The sequence below is a fragment of the Colletes gigas genome, unplaced genomic scaffold (assembly GCF_013123115.1).
Source record: "Colletes gigas isolate AHSC1104 unplaced genomic scaffold, ASM1312311v1 Colletes_gigas_Sc00002, whole genome shotgun sequence".
Taxonomy (NCBI): domain Eukaryota; kingdom Metazoa; phylum Arthropoda; class Insecta; order Hymenoptera; family Colletidae; genus Colletes; species Colletes gigas.
Genome location: NW_025106631.1, coordinates 6,908,956 through 6,925,881, shown reverse-complemented (window position 1 = coordinate 6,925,881; position 16,926 = coordinate 6,908,956). Strand labels below are relative to the sequence as shown.

Below are 16,926 nucleotides of genomic sequence, written 5' to 3'. Positions count from 1 at the left end.
GAAGGTTTTTCCGGGAAGTAGGAAAGCGTGTCACGAGGAGGGTTAAATACTAAAATGGCCTGTATTGGGAAATTTGGAAGGCGTCGACGCATCGATTCGAATCGACGGCGAAAAAATAGAAGGGCGGCCCGAGAATATAGCCATTCGTCTTCCGCAGGACGGTGGAGTTCGTAATCGAAAAGCGTCGAAAACGCAGCGCGGACCGCAAGAGAAATCTCGCGTGGCCCGAGGGCGACATCGCCAAATAAAGGGTTAAGGGCCGTGCCGAATCCCAGGGCTCTTTTATCCGAGCCCGATGCGCCGGATGATTCAGGGGAGAGAAAAGACCCGCGAAAACCAGTTTGTCCAACCTAATACGGTGCCCGTGGCTTCGACGATCTTAATGAACTTCTCTTTCCGCCGTTTCTTCCCGCCATTTCGCTAATCTTCGTTTTAAATACCGCCGGGGCTTTTCTACGAATCCGCGATTCGACAACTAATTAACGCGATCGAACGCCATTGGAGAAAACTGCACTCGCTGCACTTCAACATCGCAAATGGTTAGGAACCGTCGAATTCTCTGTTTTTAATTTTAATTTTTAAAATAAGAATCTGAAATTTCGATGCTCCTGATAATATAGAATAGAATTAGATATTAATTGAATGCTCTCTACAAGTTGTACAGAAAATTCTTATTACGACACTCAGCCTTCTGCAATAATCGAGGCACTACTGTATAACGTTCGTAAGAATTTTATTAACTTTTTCTAATTTGGTGGTAACGTCTATAGGGAAGATATTTCATGGGAAATAATTGTGTATCATATAATATATGTTTATTAGATTGTGCAAAAATTATTAGTCAGGAAAATCAGATGAAACTTTTGGTTCTGAAAGGGTTAAGTTGGGATATCTAGTTTTTGGTAATCACTTTCCATTTTTGGCTAATAATTGTTTATTTCTGATGTAAAATGACGATCAGCTTGGTAGATCTACTAAATTCTACAGAACTTTGGCTAAATTTTCGTTAAACTATTGCAAATAATTGACTGAATCAGTGTTTCTTAAAAGATAAGGGATCCCTAGATGATTTAAACGTCTCATTGTATTAATGTATTGATAAATGAATTTTAATAATTGTAAGAGTATATTTCATTTAATAAATGCCTCCATTTCTATAGTACGGTTTAACAAAAATTATACAAATATTACACATATTAACAACGTTTTCTACTAGAGTAAATAATAGTAATAATACGTATCGATTTTACCAGACTTATCAAAAACTTAAATTAAATATTACAATAGTATCAGACGTTTTCAAGTATTTAACTTGCCCACAACCATTGTTCAAAATCTTTTTATGTTCAGTAAGTAAAAAATTCAATGAATAAAAATTAAAATAAACAAAAGACATATTTTACGTATAGATCTTGGGCAAAGAAGTTTTTGAAACGTAACAAATGATTCTAGTTGAAACCAGAATGCGAGAAGCATAATTTTTATACAACAACATGATTCCAGTCAGAGAATTCGAGAAACTTTTTCTCGTTGCTTTGGTATAGTTTGTATTTTTTTTTTTGTGAAGGATCTCGAGGCTACGAGCTTGCTAATTAATGACCAAAATGGGCCGCGCAATTACCTTAATGAAGGATACAGTGCCTGAGAGGATATTACAAGTTTAATCGTATAAACGCAAGGAGATGCAAGAAGAATTATTATAGCAATGAATCTGCTGTTATTATCTATTCTATTGAGGTGATAAATAATATGATCGTGCAATTTCTGCATACACGTGCGGACTAATCGAATTCGTGCATCGAATTCTGCACAGCGTTCTCTCCATCGAACCAGAACATTTTCTGACGCAAATATGGAAATTGCAAGGAATAGATCGAGGGTAATAAATGCAATAAAGGGTGTTTCTTTATACATCTTCATCCCTTTCGATTTTACGATTATATAGATTTCAAGGGCATCGATGTCCTCATTAACGCTGCATTGTTATTTGAAACAGCAGATTTAATTGCTCCAGTTTCGATCGTTGCATTAAAGAAAATATTTCGTCCCACTTAAAGATGTATCGACGACGAAACGTGTTTTCTTATCCGAATATTTGTCCCTTTGTTGTCAAGGCGTGCTCGAATTAAAAGAAATTATTTTGACTGCCAAATATATGTTTTACTATGAAAACTACATTAATTCTCAAGTCCCCATATTGAATGAAATAAGTTTGGATAGTTTTGGTCCAGCAGCCCACTTGTTAAGGAGGGGCAACAAAGAGTTTAATAACCTTCTTGTGAATCAATAAACGTTAACGTTTTCGATCTTCCCTATTTTGGGCCTGCTTTAGGAATGAAAAATTGAACCGATAATTTCGATACGGAAGGGTGAATTTGACGTGGGATAGGAGGAGCAGGGCGCATAGTTTATGAAAACGTTTCGCGAAGAATTTTCGTGCAGACGTATCGAGGAGAGGAGAATACAGAGAGGAACGGCATTAAAGCTGGCCTAATCTTAATATTCAAATTTTGCGGCGAAACCTGGTCGGTCCCTGACGGGGGTGGGAAGAGCGGGGTTAGTGGAGCGGGGCGGGGGGATGGTAAAAGTGAGCCGAGAGCAAGCGGAGGCCGCGCATAACCGATTCTCGAACTCATAAATTTTAAATTATGTCAAGCAAAAAGAAAGGACGCGCGGATGGGACCCGACCTCGGATAAAATAAGAGGAGAATGGGGGAGAGGGGGGCCTCAACCCCTCCCACGTTGCTCTAGAAAAAAGCAGAAAAGCCTCGCTGGGGCCCCTGAGGAACGCAGGACGCGAATAAGGGCCCGAATTATTAAAAGAAACCGGGTTTCCGTGGAGAAGTATGGCGGTACTAAAACTGACGAGCCAAACCGTCTCTAACTCAGATTTAACGCCCAACCGACACGCATCTGGGACCTCTACTCGCCATTTGCAATATTAATTGTCTCCTTAAAATTATAAATCATGACTTCAAGAACCCCCGAGCGTCCTCCGAGGGGAAGAAAATTAAACATAGTTGGGTGGACGGAGGTCGACACCGGAAGACTAGTTTTTCAATTTCCACTGGCCATCTACGATCTTAATCTGAAACTTAAAATTAGAAACGAAGGTAATATGCGGCTGGTGGTCTTTGGACGCTGTTTAATCGCGAGATTAGGATTGAGATACCCCACGGGAAGTCCAACACCTCTTGTCAACCATTTGCAATCTTAATCTTAACGTTAAATTTAAACATCATGGTTATATGATCCTAGTGTAACCTTTAAACGCGATATTAAGATTGCAAATGAAACGTAGCAAAGTACAGTACAGGTGACGTACTGTGTTTTCGTTTAGAAAATATTTAGCAACCCTGTCAACAAGTCCAAGAGTCCCAATCCGTATGTAAATCGGACCTGTCAATAACGTATCGCGAAATCGGTGTTCCGAAACAGCGGTGCGTGAATTTTGTTGACCCAGAGAGTATATTTCTCTCCGGTAGTTGAAATCTACTCTGTCCAAGCAACTCTCTTATCTGGTTGCAGGAAAAAGTAGAAGAACGGGTCTCCCGTCGAACGCCTAGGGTTTCTGCGTTTTAAGTTCCTCTTAAAAGAGCCACGCCGTTGGGCCAGCCGCGGGGAGGGGAAGGAAGGAGAGGCTTATTGCCACAACACGTTTTCCATACGCGAAACAGCTTTATGGGGGTCGCCACGAAATTTCGGGGGCCCCCCATTACCGCGTCGCGAGAGAGGGGCCCCACCGAGTCGAATTTCCGGCATTAATTCGACATTATGCGATATTCAAATCGGGCCCTCGGTGGAATTTTTTCGCCTAACGAGCTCCTACCCCCTTTTCGTCAACCCCCTCCAGCCGCTGGCATCCCGCCCCTCGGACACTTTTTCTAAGTTTCACGGCTGTTCGACCGTCCACGGAGAAAATGGTTGCTTAATTTTATTCATATTTTTTTCTATACTAAACACCAAATTGGAGCAGTTTTTGTACCTTAATTTAAGTTTAACAAGGTCACCGAAATTGTTGAATATATAGAATATTGCACCCCTAAAGATTTGTACTCTTGCGAAAATATTTTTAATTTTGTTGCTTAACATCAAGTTCGTGTTACTTTCGTACCTCATTTTGGATAGTTAAAACTGAATATTTTGTAGAAATCGTTCGAGTATTGCGTCTCAGAAGCTCCAAGAAGCTGAATTTTATAAATATTTTTCTACCCCAGTTTCTCTATATAAATTTACACATAATTAATAAATGCTAGGCCGTTCTGTACATCTGAAATCAAAATATCAGAAACCATTTTGTTCAGTACGGCTGCGATACGGTCAAATAATTGACTCTTTCTTTTTACATTTAGTGAGTTAAAAATGTGTTAAACATTCCTTCTAAAGATATCAATCAGCCAACTAGAACTTAAGATATCATGACAACCGTATATACATTTCCTTTTTTAATTTTTAATATTTTTATACGAAAGAAATTGCGAATATTCTCGAAGTATAAAGCTAAAAGTGTGACAGAAATCTGTAAAGATTCATTACAAAATTGAGATCTAAACAAGAATAACCCCCGGTTAAAAAAGAAATTGTAACTAAAAAACAAAATAGAATACAATATTTTGTACTGTTTCGATGCATAGAACTGATAGACACCCCGCGTAACAGTTCGAAACGTTTATTTACCGAAGCTCGTGAACCAGCGATTCCAACGTTAAAAATCGTTGGGAACCATGGTTAGGAGAATCCTCAAAAATTTTCCAAGAAGAAAAAGGGCACAAAGGGGCGTCGATCCCTCGATCCCCAGCCTCGATAGCAGCGAGAGCAAACGGCAATAGAAGGACAGCGAGCGTTTCCCGGCGGATCGGCGCGGCTCCTCTTTGTTCGCGGCCGTTTCATTTTTCGAGTACGGCGGATAATTAATCTTGGGTGGGCATAAAAGGGTTTTCGGGTTCGGTCGCGAGAAAAAATGAGCGCAGCTCTGGCTTCGAACGTGGTCAGTTGTTCGCTGGCCCTTTTTTCTCTCCCTCCCCCCCCTTCGCTCGTTGTCCGCGTCCACCCCCACCTGACCCCGTGTCTTTCCGTCTTTATATTTCTCTGCCTGTTTCCCTTTCCCCTCCGTCCACCCCCCCGTTCGTCCGCTCGACATCGCCTCCCACACCGCGTGGCACCGCGGGATTCTAACCGCCATCTCGTGCCCCCCCACCCCCCTCGCCAACCCCCCCTGCCCGCACCGTGGGCCCCGTGGTGGTTTTTTTTTCCCCGTGCTTTTTTTTCCAGAATTTGAGTCAATAAAAAATCGCCTGGAACAAAGGAACGAACGGCCGCCAATTTCTCACAGGATAATGTCCGGGGCCCCATCGTGGCCCGGCGGAACGCTAATCACGGCCAGGCATCTTGACTTCTGTTAGGTGTTAAAAATGGGCCCCGCGGGGCCCTTCGGTCTTTATCTCTCGCGCCACTCGCCCCCCGCCCTTCTCCCGTGGGCCCTCTCGCTCCCTCCGACGCGCGCGGTTTCTCCTCTTCTGGCTACCCACGGCCACAGTCAAATATTAAAATTTGGAAACGTTACACCCGGCTCGATGAATTCTCGTTTCGTTGGGCCCCGGCCCGGCTCCGAGGCTCCGCTGAAAAATTACGCAGATGGCTCATTAATTCGAGCGCGGGCCCCGGGACCGTTGCTCCCTGCGGCGATTTTTCTGCGAGAGATCGGGATCTCCGCGAACCTGAGAACCCCGTACGAGTCCTCGTCGATTTTCCATTACGTTTTTCGCGAGATTCGTGGGATCTTTGGGTCAGTTTCGAAATTCGTGATTTTCGAGTCCTGACGGGCTGGGATCCATTTTGAATCTTCTTATGGGGGGTTTCAATGAAAGTAGAGTCAAGCTGAATGTAATTTAATTAGATTTGATAACATTAGACGATTCTTTTAAATATAATTACGGGACCAATATAGTCGTAGCTTGGGTTGCTGACCCCCCTAGCAACGTCGTACTTTACTCAACGTACTGTACTCACTCTCTTTTTCATAAATTCGCATTGTAACGAATAATAACATATATTATGACACCGTCTACTTCTTTGGTATCTCTTTTCCTACGTTTAAACGCTCTGTCATTTATGCAGTACGTGATTTGCAACTTTATTCTCTTTTTGTATCCATTACGTCTCCTTTCTGTTTAGATACCTTTTCACTTTAAGTGTTCTCGTATCTTACTGTTTATGTTTGCTTTCTCTTTAACACTTATTTTATCAAATCCTTTAATTAAACAAATAATGAACGAAAATAAAGAAATAATTAGATAGTCTTTACGTGCTTCAAAAATTTCAAATTATAATTACAACGTGACAAATTTAATTAGATTACATTCTGTTCAACTCTGAATAAGAACGATAAAACTTTAAATTATTATAGCTTCCATATTTGTTATTTGGTTGTTCAAATCCATTTCCAATTCCGGATTCGTGATCGTTGACCTGGAAACCTCTCAAAAAATTTGTAAATGGTAAACATTTTCCAAACGAAGAATCGAAATCGAAAGAAAAGAAGGGGGAGCAAGATCTGTGGAAACTGGGGCAACTTCGCGCGTACGTCCATTTTCAAGAAGCTTCCCTTAGCGCTGTCGATTCATTTTTTCGCGTGGACGCTGTCGTGGCGCTATTTTGTCCGGTAATTCCATAAATAAAGATAAAAACTGAAGCGCGACAGGCGCGCCGCCTAATGTGAACTTCGTTCACGGTTCGTTTACCGTATTTAAAATCTGGATAAGGTGCCTTTTCGATCATTTTTCCATATCATCGACGTTTTTCTGTCCGTCGAACACGGCCCTCCAGGTGATTCTCTCCGGACACGGAGGAGCTGGAACGAAGAACCGGCCCGAGACGCATTAATGACGCGTAGTCGATTCGCCGCGGTCGATATATCGTCGTCGGCGATGACGAGCCGATGGAGAATCGACGATTTATTACGGAGATTCGTCCGAGGCCGACTTTTCCATCGCGATCCTCGCGGGAACCGCGCTCTTTGATGGATCGTGTCTTTTATCGCGTGACCTTGAACCCTCAACAGGTGTCGGTGCCGGCCACCTCGAATCGATTTCCATTTTTCCGCCCCGCGAAATTATTGGATTATCCCCGTTGCTCGCCAACAAATGAACCGCCATTAACTTTCTGCGTCCAACAGACTTTTTTCCCCAACCATCCACAATTCCCCCCTTTTCACGCTCCGTTTCCAACAGTTATTCGCCTACCGGAGTTGGGGGCAAATTTTCGTTCGTAAATTCATTAGCGGATTTTTCGAACCGACACTGGGTCGAACGAAGCCACAGGTAAAAGCTGGTTTAGAAATAAATTTAATAAATTTGATGTTAACCCAGCAAACTATATCTTTCAAAGTCGTAAAAGCTTTTTGGTTCTTAATAAATAACGATAATAATATTAATATTAAGCGAGAGCTCGTATATTGGAGCAATTTTGTGGTGCCATTTTTATACAACTTTGGAACTCGTGAGAATCAGTAAGGCTTTCTAGCAGGCCCTGCCTTAGATATTAGGAAATCGGTTGAGGATTGTACATATAGCAATCGAGGGGTCGGTCGAGCGCTTGTGAGAGCTCGACCCCTCTGGTGGCGAGCATAGGAAGCAACGCCACAACTTTAGCAGATTATTGCTGGAAACTAAACGTAAACAACACTAAGTGAACGTAAATATTTTACGGTAAAAAGTAACAAACTACAGAAAATGTTTATTTTAATCTACCAGACTTGAATCAAATAAATCATGCCTTATTTTTTTCAAATTAAAACAAGATAAATTGTTTTTCTCTTATTTCTTATCTGACAATACAGAAATAAAGGCAGCTTAATCCTAAAGAATGCACACTATTGTTTACAATTTGTTGACCGGTTATTTTATTTATTTAAAACGTTTCTACCACTACTCTGTGGTCCTCGATAATATAATCGTAAGATTTCCCACTTAAAAAATACACGTAATCCTGGTGTTTGCCATCAGTCTCAAGAACTTAACGGTGAGTTAAATTTTTCCAAATTAGTTTGAAATATGGAGCGCATAATTTTTCCTGTTTTCTGTCGATGAACTTGTCGCCTCAATCGTTGTATGCCAAGCGAGGCTGAACCAGGATCGAGAAACGAGTTAGACGCGACTGTTGAGACGTTGTAAGTCGAATGCATAGAGAGGATCGTGCAAAAGAAACGATCGATCGTGTGAATCGTAAATCGAAGAGTCCCGTGGGAAACGTACGCGTCTTGTTTGTCGGTCGATCGCGAAATCCGTGTTTCGATTTCCACGTATGCGCGTTAGGCATGCGTAACGCGAGGAATACTATAAACGCTCACGTGTTTCATTACACGACGATACGCACGAAATTCGATTCTAATGGGAAACAAGAAAGCCGAGACCCGGCCACTCGTAATCCGACGTCCACGGCGCGTTTCAAATACCTAAATCACGAATAACGACGCGATTCCTCGTAAAACGGAGTGCCCTGGCCCCGACACAGACCCCTCGGACTTATCGCTAATTGCGATATTAACCGGCGCGGGCAACGATCGTTTTTCGCGCGAGCCATCGAAACTCGAGGATTTCGCGTGTTCCTGGAACACGAGATATAAAGTTCCACGATCCCTTTTACTCCCGATGTGTTCCCCTCCGACGAGTCCTCGTTCAAGAACAATCGTGTCGAATATGCTCCGCGACGCTCGATTAACACGTTCAGGCCCCTCGAATTCTCCACCAAAAAACGAAATTTTGTTTTCAGATAATTGGATATTTAAGAGCCCTGTCTAGATTTATTTCTTTAATAAAAAATCATGACACGACGATTATTAAATGGTCCTTATAATTTTTTTCTTGAAAGTGCGTAGGATTTCGTGGGTATATATAAGGACCAAAGATGATTGTCATTGACCCCTGCAATAGACAATAATTTTTCCAGAGTGATTTGAAACTTTTCAAATTCGCCCAAAAATTTAGGCACCTTCCTGAATTTTTTTCTCGAAAATGCGTAGGATTTCAAGGGTATGTGTAATGACCAAAAATAATTGTAATTGACCCCTGCAACTGAAAATAATTTTTTTTGAACGATTTCAAATTTTTTAAATTCGCCAAATAAATTTCTCCATTTTGGTACATTTTGTAGTTTTTCGAGAATTAAAATTTCCCATAATTGCATGAATATCCACAGTCCAGGAATGATACATGATCTCATTGTATGAGATCTAAAATTTAAGATCGAAACTTAAGTTTACGAAGCCTACAGTTTAAACAAATTATCAACTATTAAATAACTCACAACTACTCTAATTTAATATTTTTTCTCATGTCAATTAAATATATTATAAATTCAACAATTTAACGTAAATTCTGTATAATATTATCGGTACTTTAAATTAAGTTTCCCGATAGAACATACTATACGTTCCGTCTGTTTTGAGGTTTTGTAAAAATATAAATTTTCTCACCGAATATATCTCATAGTTTACAGTTGACGGTTTCACAATAAATCCTATTATAAGAAATTATTCGACGCAGAATTGTATTTTATTAATATATGTTGATTGATTAAATTAAATCAAACAGAGAGACGAACGTCAGACGGAGCAGATTTCCTTGTCGCGTTCTCTCACGGCGATGTGCAGCTTTCGTTGAAAAACCCGAGACACCCCTCTCTTCCGTGGTACTCGACGATTACTCAAATTTCTCAGCGAAAGGAGTGTCTCGTGTCTCGGTTTTCCATCCGCGTAGCGCGGGGAAAGGGATGATCCGTTCCACCCCTGGTTCGACCCCTTCCGGAAGAGACTTCACCGTAGTGAGAAAAGAGGAAGAAAAAGGGCGCGACCCCAAAGGAGCCGGCAACCCCGGCGGGTCACGGGGTGAATACCGTTTTACCGACTATTAACTCACTTTTACCCTGTTTTCTTACCCCCCCGGCAGCCCTCGGGCTGCCGCGAGAAAGAGGGAAGGTTTCTTCGTTCGTTCGAGGGGCGAAATCCACCGTGTTTTTCTTCCCCTTTTCGAGGTTTCTTGCGTAATCTTTCCTTTTTTTCCTGTTCCCCCCCGGGGTATAGTTCCCCTGCTTTTTATTTTATTTCCACGATTTTCTCTTCCCTCATCATTCCTTTTCCGGGTTACCGGTGGACGCGCGCGTGCAGGTAGCTGCAGCTACCTGCGAACTCGTGGAGGGACAAAAAAATACGCAAGTTTTCGGGGGCCACGGTCGATTTAACCCCTGAGAAAAATCGCTCAACCCCCTTGCGAGGCCGCGTCGACGCACGGGGGTTAACCGATTTCTCGGGCGAAATTTGAAATCGGAGATTCCCTCTGTCTCTCTCTCTCTTTTTCTCTCTGGCTCGTTCTGCTCCCGTTTCGACTGGACCGTTTAAAGGCTTAAGTATCTCGTAAAAATGGGCGCAAGATGCGACGGGGTGCACGTTTTTTCCGTGTCGCGACTACGAGGTCGGATGTCACCGTCATGGTTCTTCGTTTCGCGTCGAAAGTGGCAGAAAATCGAAATCATCGAGCTTCGAGAGACTTCTTGACGAGAGAATAATTGAAGAGCCGAAAAAAGGGCCTTTCCTGGCATGTGCCATTTTTCTGATTATTGCAATTTTACATATAGGTATTATTTATTTATTTATACACTTGAGTATACATTTACATTCTGTCAATGGATTAATTCATCTTAAATCTTATGGAGAAAACAACGAATTAATGTAAATTAGTAATGTTATACTGTAATAATTCGTGTAGATCTTTGTTCGATATTAACCCCTCAACGACAGACTGTTTTAACGAGTCCATTTCCATTCCAATCATTAAAATAAAATAAATATACTATTGCCACATACATTTTCTATTCGAAGTCACTCATATAATCAATGTGATCGCAACTTTGGAATATTCAAAACTGAATAAAAAACAAAACTGTACGAAACATCGAAGAGTATGTTACAGTACTTAAAATCTGTTGAAAAAATCTGACTCTATTAAAGTATTTCACAAAACACATTTAATTTATAATTCGAAAAGTCTAGTAAAAAATCAATTACATCCGATATATTTTTTATAATAAATTATAATAGAAATATTAAATAAAACTGAAAAACAGAAATTTCTTTCTGTTAGTAGAATGTAATATACTCTTACACAATTAAAAGATAAAAATAATCTTTCTCTTGCTCCCTTCAATTTGAATAATATTAAAAATTGTTTTCTCAGGTTTCAATTAAAATTCTCTGTATTTTTGTTTAAGTATTTAAAATTTTAATATGATTTAATATGATTCAATTTCAAATTAAGAATTTTTGAATTTTGGTTTTGATAGTCTATTTTTTATAATAGACTATTTATTTATAATAGTAGTAGTAGAGCTCTGTATAAACCATTCCTTTTAATTTCTGTTCTGGAAATATATTATTTCTTTCCTCGCTTCTTCGTTAAAAGATTCCATCGGTTAAGGAATAAAAGAAAAATTGACGTTGGAATAAATTTTGATTACTCTAATAAAATAAGTAAATACTCTAATAAAACTGATTCCTCGAATGTCTTTCTGGTCGCAGAACGGTTCTACGGAATGTTACTAAAAATAGGTTACTGACATTTACTTACGTGGATTTATCACCTGATAAAGAGCAAAACATTTTAATGATTGCCCGTGATGAGTAGGCGAGACGTGGAGTAAGTAAGTTTATTGCCTGTCGATTCCCGATGCTATCTAAATGTTAGTGGATTGATCGATTTCTTAAATCTCTATGCAGATCACAAGTCCCCGTTTGATATTTAAATATAATAAATTAAAAGGAACAGAAAGTGAAGTCGAACGTGTTGCAATGTAACTTCCCTTCATCTACAAACTATATAACATAACCAACAGATACATTTATACTCCGTAACGATTAGGATAAATCATTAAAAACTTGCAAATAATTAAAAAGACATTTCTAAAATCAGTTGATAAAATTTAATTTCGATTTTCAGGTATTTTCTAATATTACAATGTTTTATTTATTTCTCACCAAATGCAAATTTAATCACTGAAGAAATTAAAAATTTATGCTACTCTCCTCCTGTATGTATAATAAAATTTAATATTACAGGTTTTGTTATTATCGATCCTTAAAAAAATTTCTGGAGCATTCCATGTTGCCTGCATTATTTTATTCCGTGTTAAAATGTTCAGAATTACCGTCACTGTTCACGAATCTGTTCCACGCATTATCCGTGCAAACGTTGCTTTAAGAAACAACGGACACTCCATTTGGTAAATATCGTACGAGACGCGAATCGCTTCCCCGCTAACGGCGCTAATTATTTTCCCAGGCGTTTCGATTTCACAAACCGCCCCCCTCTCGATCCCCCCCTCCCCCGACTCGCGGCGTTTCTTGCCGCGTTTTCTCTGTTCTTGATTTTTATCAATCGGCCACGACTCGCGGCTGATGCAGGCCGATGTGGAGCAAAGACGAAAGGGAGAACGTCGCGAGAGGAAGAGAAACACAGGATCCCTGCGGCGCGGGATCCTCCTCGGGTCGGGCCTTAAAAATCGAGTCGATTTAAGGATCCGGCCCGGGATACAAGCATAACGCGAACGTGCATGCGATCCCTCAGGAATATCTCCCGTGGAATCCATTTAACGCTGAAACGTGTACGAAATCATTTCAAGTCACTCCTCTCGGGCTTTTTTCGTTCCTTTTTTATCGCCCCCGGGCCCCGGGTAAGCTCAAATATCCGTGGCCGGAACGATTCGTCTCGTTTAAAAATATTTTCGAACCGCGATTTCGAAAATTTTACGACCAGTTTTAATCGATTAACCGCGCGAACCGCTCCCAAAGTCGAGAGAAAAGCTGAAGACTCAACGATCTATATCTACTATTTCTTAAATTATTTATATTGTTATATTGTTACTATATTTTTCGTGGATCTCAATGAATGAGTATTATAATAATATTGCAGACACAATAATTTGTATTATATTGAGATTTTACAAAAATCTTTATGATCAATATGAGCTGTCCAGTCTGTATAAGGGTTCTAATGTTCAGATACAAGAGCAATTTTAAAAGCAAATTAAATTTTAAATTTAACATGACATTTCAAATTATTTTCTAGACTACCATTCTATTATAATGTGGCAAAATGATTGGAATAAAATATTATAGTATTATTTGTATCGTCTGCAATTGATGGAGGCTCTTAAACGTCACATTATACATAAATATTAGACAATTGCAATGTAGCAATACAAATAAATTTATTATTGCTTCCTTCAACTTTAGAATTAGAATTTGCAGTATAAATTCAATACAAAATTATTCTTACAGCCTATATAATAAGGAGTATCTAACAATTAAATCTTTCTTAATCTCAAGTAAAAAATTCAAACAACATAATTAACCCCTTGGTGTTGAATGACGTGTCTGACTCGTTATAAGTTCTTGATGTCAAGTTTCACAATCATGAGGCTACTCATTCGTCATCGAGTCTCGTGTATTAAAATCAACGTTTCTACGTTTACGAGGTATTTAATTATATGAACAAATCATAAAATGACAAATTATTTGAAATTAAATAGCACGTCAAAGGGTTCAAGAACTACACAAATTAGCTGAAAGTCAAACGTGGTAAAAATACTGTATTAAAACCTGATATCATTAAATTCTAACTTCTAAATGGCGAGATAGAAAAACTCGAACGTTTGAACTCACGAAAGAAATCTAACTCCTCGTTCAATTAAACCCAGCGACCACTCAATCCTCTGCTTGGAAATGATACTAAAAAAAGGAACATTTTCCCACAACGTTCGCCAGTCTCGTAAATTACCACGGAGGATAGTCATTTTTCATCGACGACGAGCAGCCGCGCGTATACGTCTCGTTAAACGACGCCTGGAGTCGGCCTCTCGGAGAGGAAAAAAAAAGGAAAATCCCGAGAGCCCGTACAATGGACGAAAAAAGGGGGAGAGGGGTGAGATGGTAACTCGACTGAGGGATTGGGATAAAGAACGAGGAGTAAAAATGATGCCTAAGGGGTTGCGTAATTTCGATGGACGTAATCGATCCAGGCGGAGGGAGGTCCCGGGGAGTCTCGTGGAGCGAACCAGGTCCCTTCGAGCCCTTTCCACGTTTTTCCAAATCTCTTTTCTTTTCTCTTCCCAATCTCCTTCTCTCTTGTCCCGTCGGGTTTCCCCGTTTCGCGGCCACGGAATCGACTGGCCAGGTCGAAAGCTGCAGGTACAAGACCAAGATCGGGCTCTGATGTTCTCATGGATCCTCGCGCGAATAAATCCAGATAGATCTACCTGAAACGCTGGCACCGGGGGGGTATTAAAAGCTGCCACGACTCCTTCCGCCGGTTTAAACCCTTGTCAGGATGCACCGTGTACGCTTGTCTCTTTCGAAGAACCTAGGGGATGATTCTCTGTTGCGTTTCGGGGGAAATAGTTGAATCAAACACTGTCCCGTTGAAATCCAAGATGAAGGAAACGCCTGTAGGATTTAATAATTTCGATCAAAATTAGATTCTTCGGGATATTTCCAGGAAACAATTAATTATGGCAGAACACCGATAGGCTACGGTCCACCGTTTTTTGATGACACCTAAATGATAATCTGGACTGGAGAATACCATCTCCAAAAAGTATGAGGAATTATGTGGTATTATATGAGACGGTTATCCTTCCCTCGTGGTAATTTTAATTCTCGTTTTTCGTTGGATTAGAAACTTTTGTTAGAGTGTTCTTCCCAACAATTAACATTGGTATTTTTTTATATAGGTTATTCTATTTAATTGAAACGTTTATACGAGTCATCTTCAATACGAAACCATGGTATAAATCAATAAATTTAATTAAATTTCTACTTTGGTGGCTTGAGCGTGAAGGAGTGATTAAAAGGGATGAGATCGGACGAATATACTGAAAAAAAATAAGAAAGGATAGCACGAACCAAGTTAAACTAAAGCCAAAAATGTTATTTGATATTGAGCCCATCGAAAGTTACATTTACTATCTCTTAATTGCATTTAAAAGATTGGACAGTTTATCATAGGCAAATTAATCTTTTTAAAAGTTTCAAATAATTTCATGCTCGTTTATTTGGAAGCTATTTAGCATTTTGCCCATAAACATTGATCCTTCTTCAGGAACAGTTTATTTAATTATATATATTATTATTAAAAGTTAAAATTGGGTTCAGTTTAGGCGGTTTGATAATTTATGTAAAAATCCTTTCATAATGTCTAAAATTTCTGTATCTTACATATTTATTCGACACGAAGATAACAATATTAAACTTTCCAAAAATGTTGAACGATAGATGGGCGTTGATGTCAGTGTGAATTTTCGAATTCGTATTTCGGATGAAACAGTCATAGTAATCGAGGTTCCATCGATCTGAGTCGAAGCAGATGTACCTGTTCGCAGTCGATTGCGGCTTTTTCAGGATCGAGATGTCTCAATTTCACGACTTCACGACCCTCAGCAGGCAAAAACTTCCCCACGGTCAGTTTTTTCCCCCTCGCCGGGTAGTCGTGTTTCTATTCGTCGCTACGTCTTCAGGCTTTCGACCAATCCCGTGGCTCGATCCCCACTGTCTCGACAGTTTCCGAAATCTTGGAAAATCCGTGTCGCGGAGTCAGTCTCGTCGCGGTGCCCGTGCGGCAAGCAAGTCTAATAGCGTGTCGAGGGTGATCAGGGTAGGTAGAGGGGGTAGTTACCCGAGGAAAACTATAGTTGTATAATTTAATTCGAAAACAAGCATAGAGTGTTAAAGTGTGTCTAACTACTCCTTTAAAACAGCAAGAGATATACAAAAAAATTGATTGGAGAGAATTAAATAATTTTGTGTGATGTATCATGTGGAATGTGTGACTTTTTTATAAATGGAGGCGTTTCAAAGACTCCAAGGCCATCTCTGCTATTTTAAATGCAACTATATATTTTTTGATACACCGTTTACTTCTTCATAAAAAGGATCGAATCACCAGTGTCTTAGGATAATTATTTTAGATGTTATAATTACATTTTTTTAATGTAGTACTCGAGCCTTCGTTTAGACATATTTTTTCTGCTCGTTTTCACTCGTATTTAATAGGAATTTCTAAACTTTGTTACAATTTTCTATGTATTGTCTACACATATGTACGTGAGAACCAACGCAAGAACTTTAACTTTTAAGTTTGAAGCAATTTCTTTGGCAAGTTACAATTTTTCCAACAGTCGCGTCGATTCGAGAATATCTAAATTTCTGTGGACTGACAAGAACGAAAAACTGTCTGTTACAGGGAAGGTCAAGGTGAAGGAAGAGAAGGATGCTTCATCGATGGCGCCAGGGAGTCCTCCGACACCCCCGCACACCCCGCAAAGCCCGCCACGGCACAATCCACCTCCCAGCAACCTGTCACAGTCATGTCAAACGTCGAACGCGAACTCACCCAACCTGCAACAGCAGCAACACCAGCAGCAACACCAGGAGCAACATCAGCAGCAGCAGCAACCCCTTCACACGATGGCGAGCTCGCCGTTGAGTCAGATCCTGGTGCAGAACCCGGCGTTGGCTCAGCTGTTGCAGCAAAACCCGGCGATTCTGACGCAGAACCCGCAATTGGCGCAGTTGCTGCAGCAGAATCTTCAGGTTCAGATGGGCAGCGTCCTCTTCCAGAACGTCAGGAGGGAGGAACCCGAGGAGCCGAGGGTGAGTCACTCGAACAAATTAATTAGAGAGAGGAGGGTCCCTTTCATCCCCCGAGCGTTTCTACCCTGCTCCCTCGCGATGGAAATCGACTGTTTCTCTTTTCCTTCTTTTTTTTCTTTTTCGTCGGCCCTCCGCGACCATGTTAGGCCACTTTGGGGTTGTTTCGAAACGTCAACGGTGGAACTTTCCGGATGTTCGATCGCGGTGCGTCAGGATTAGACAGTCGACGT

At 40.4% G+C, this 16,926-nt stretch overlaps 1 protein-coding gene across 3 annotated transcripts in view; it reads left to right on the top strand.

Annotated features, from left to right (window-relative positions):
* The window catches only part of LOC122398612, a 164,398-nt gene that overhangs the window by 88,665 nt on the left and 58,807 nt on the right, over positions 1-16,926 (top strand). For all 3 annotated transcript variants that reach the window (XM_043398676.1, XM_043398693.1, XM_043398685.1), the window contains exon 5: positions 16,287-16,696. In XM_043398676.1, the coding sequence (XP_043254611.1) occupies positions 16,287-16,696 (410 nt within the window). The remainder of the gene's footprint in view (positions 1-16,286; positions 16,697-16,926) is intronic.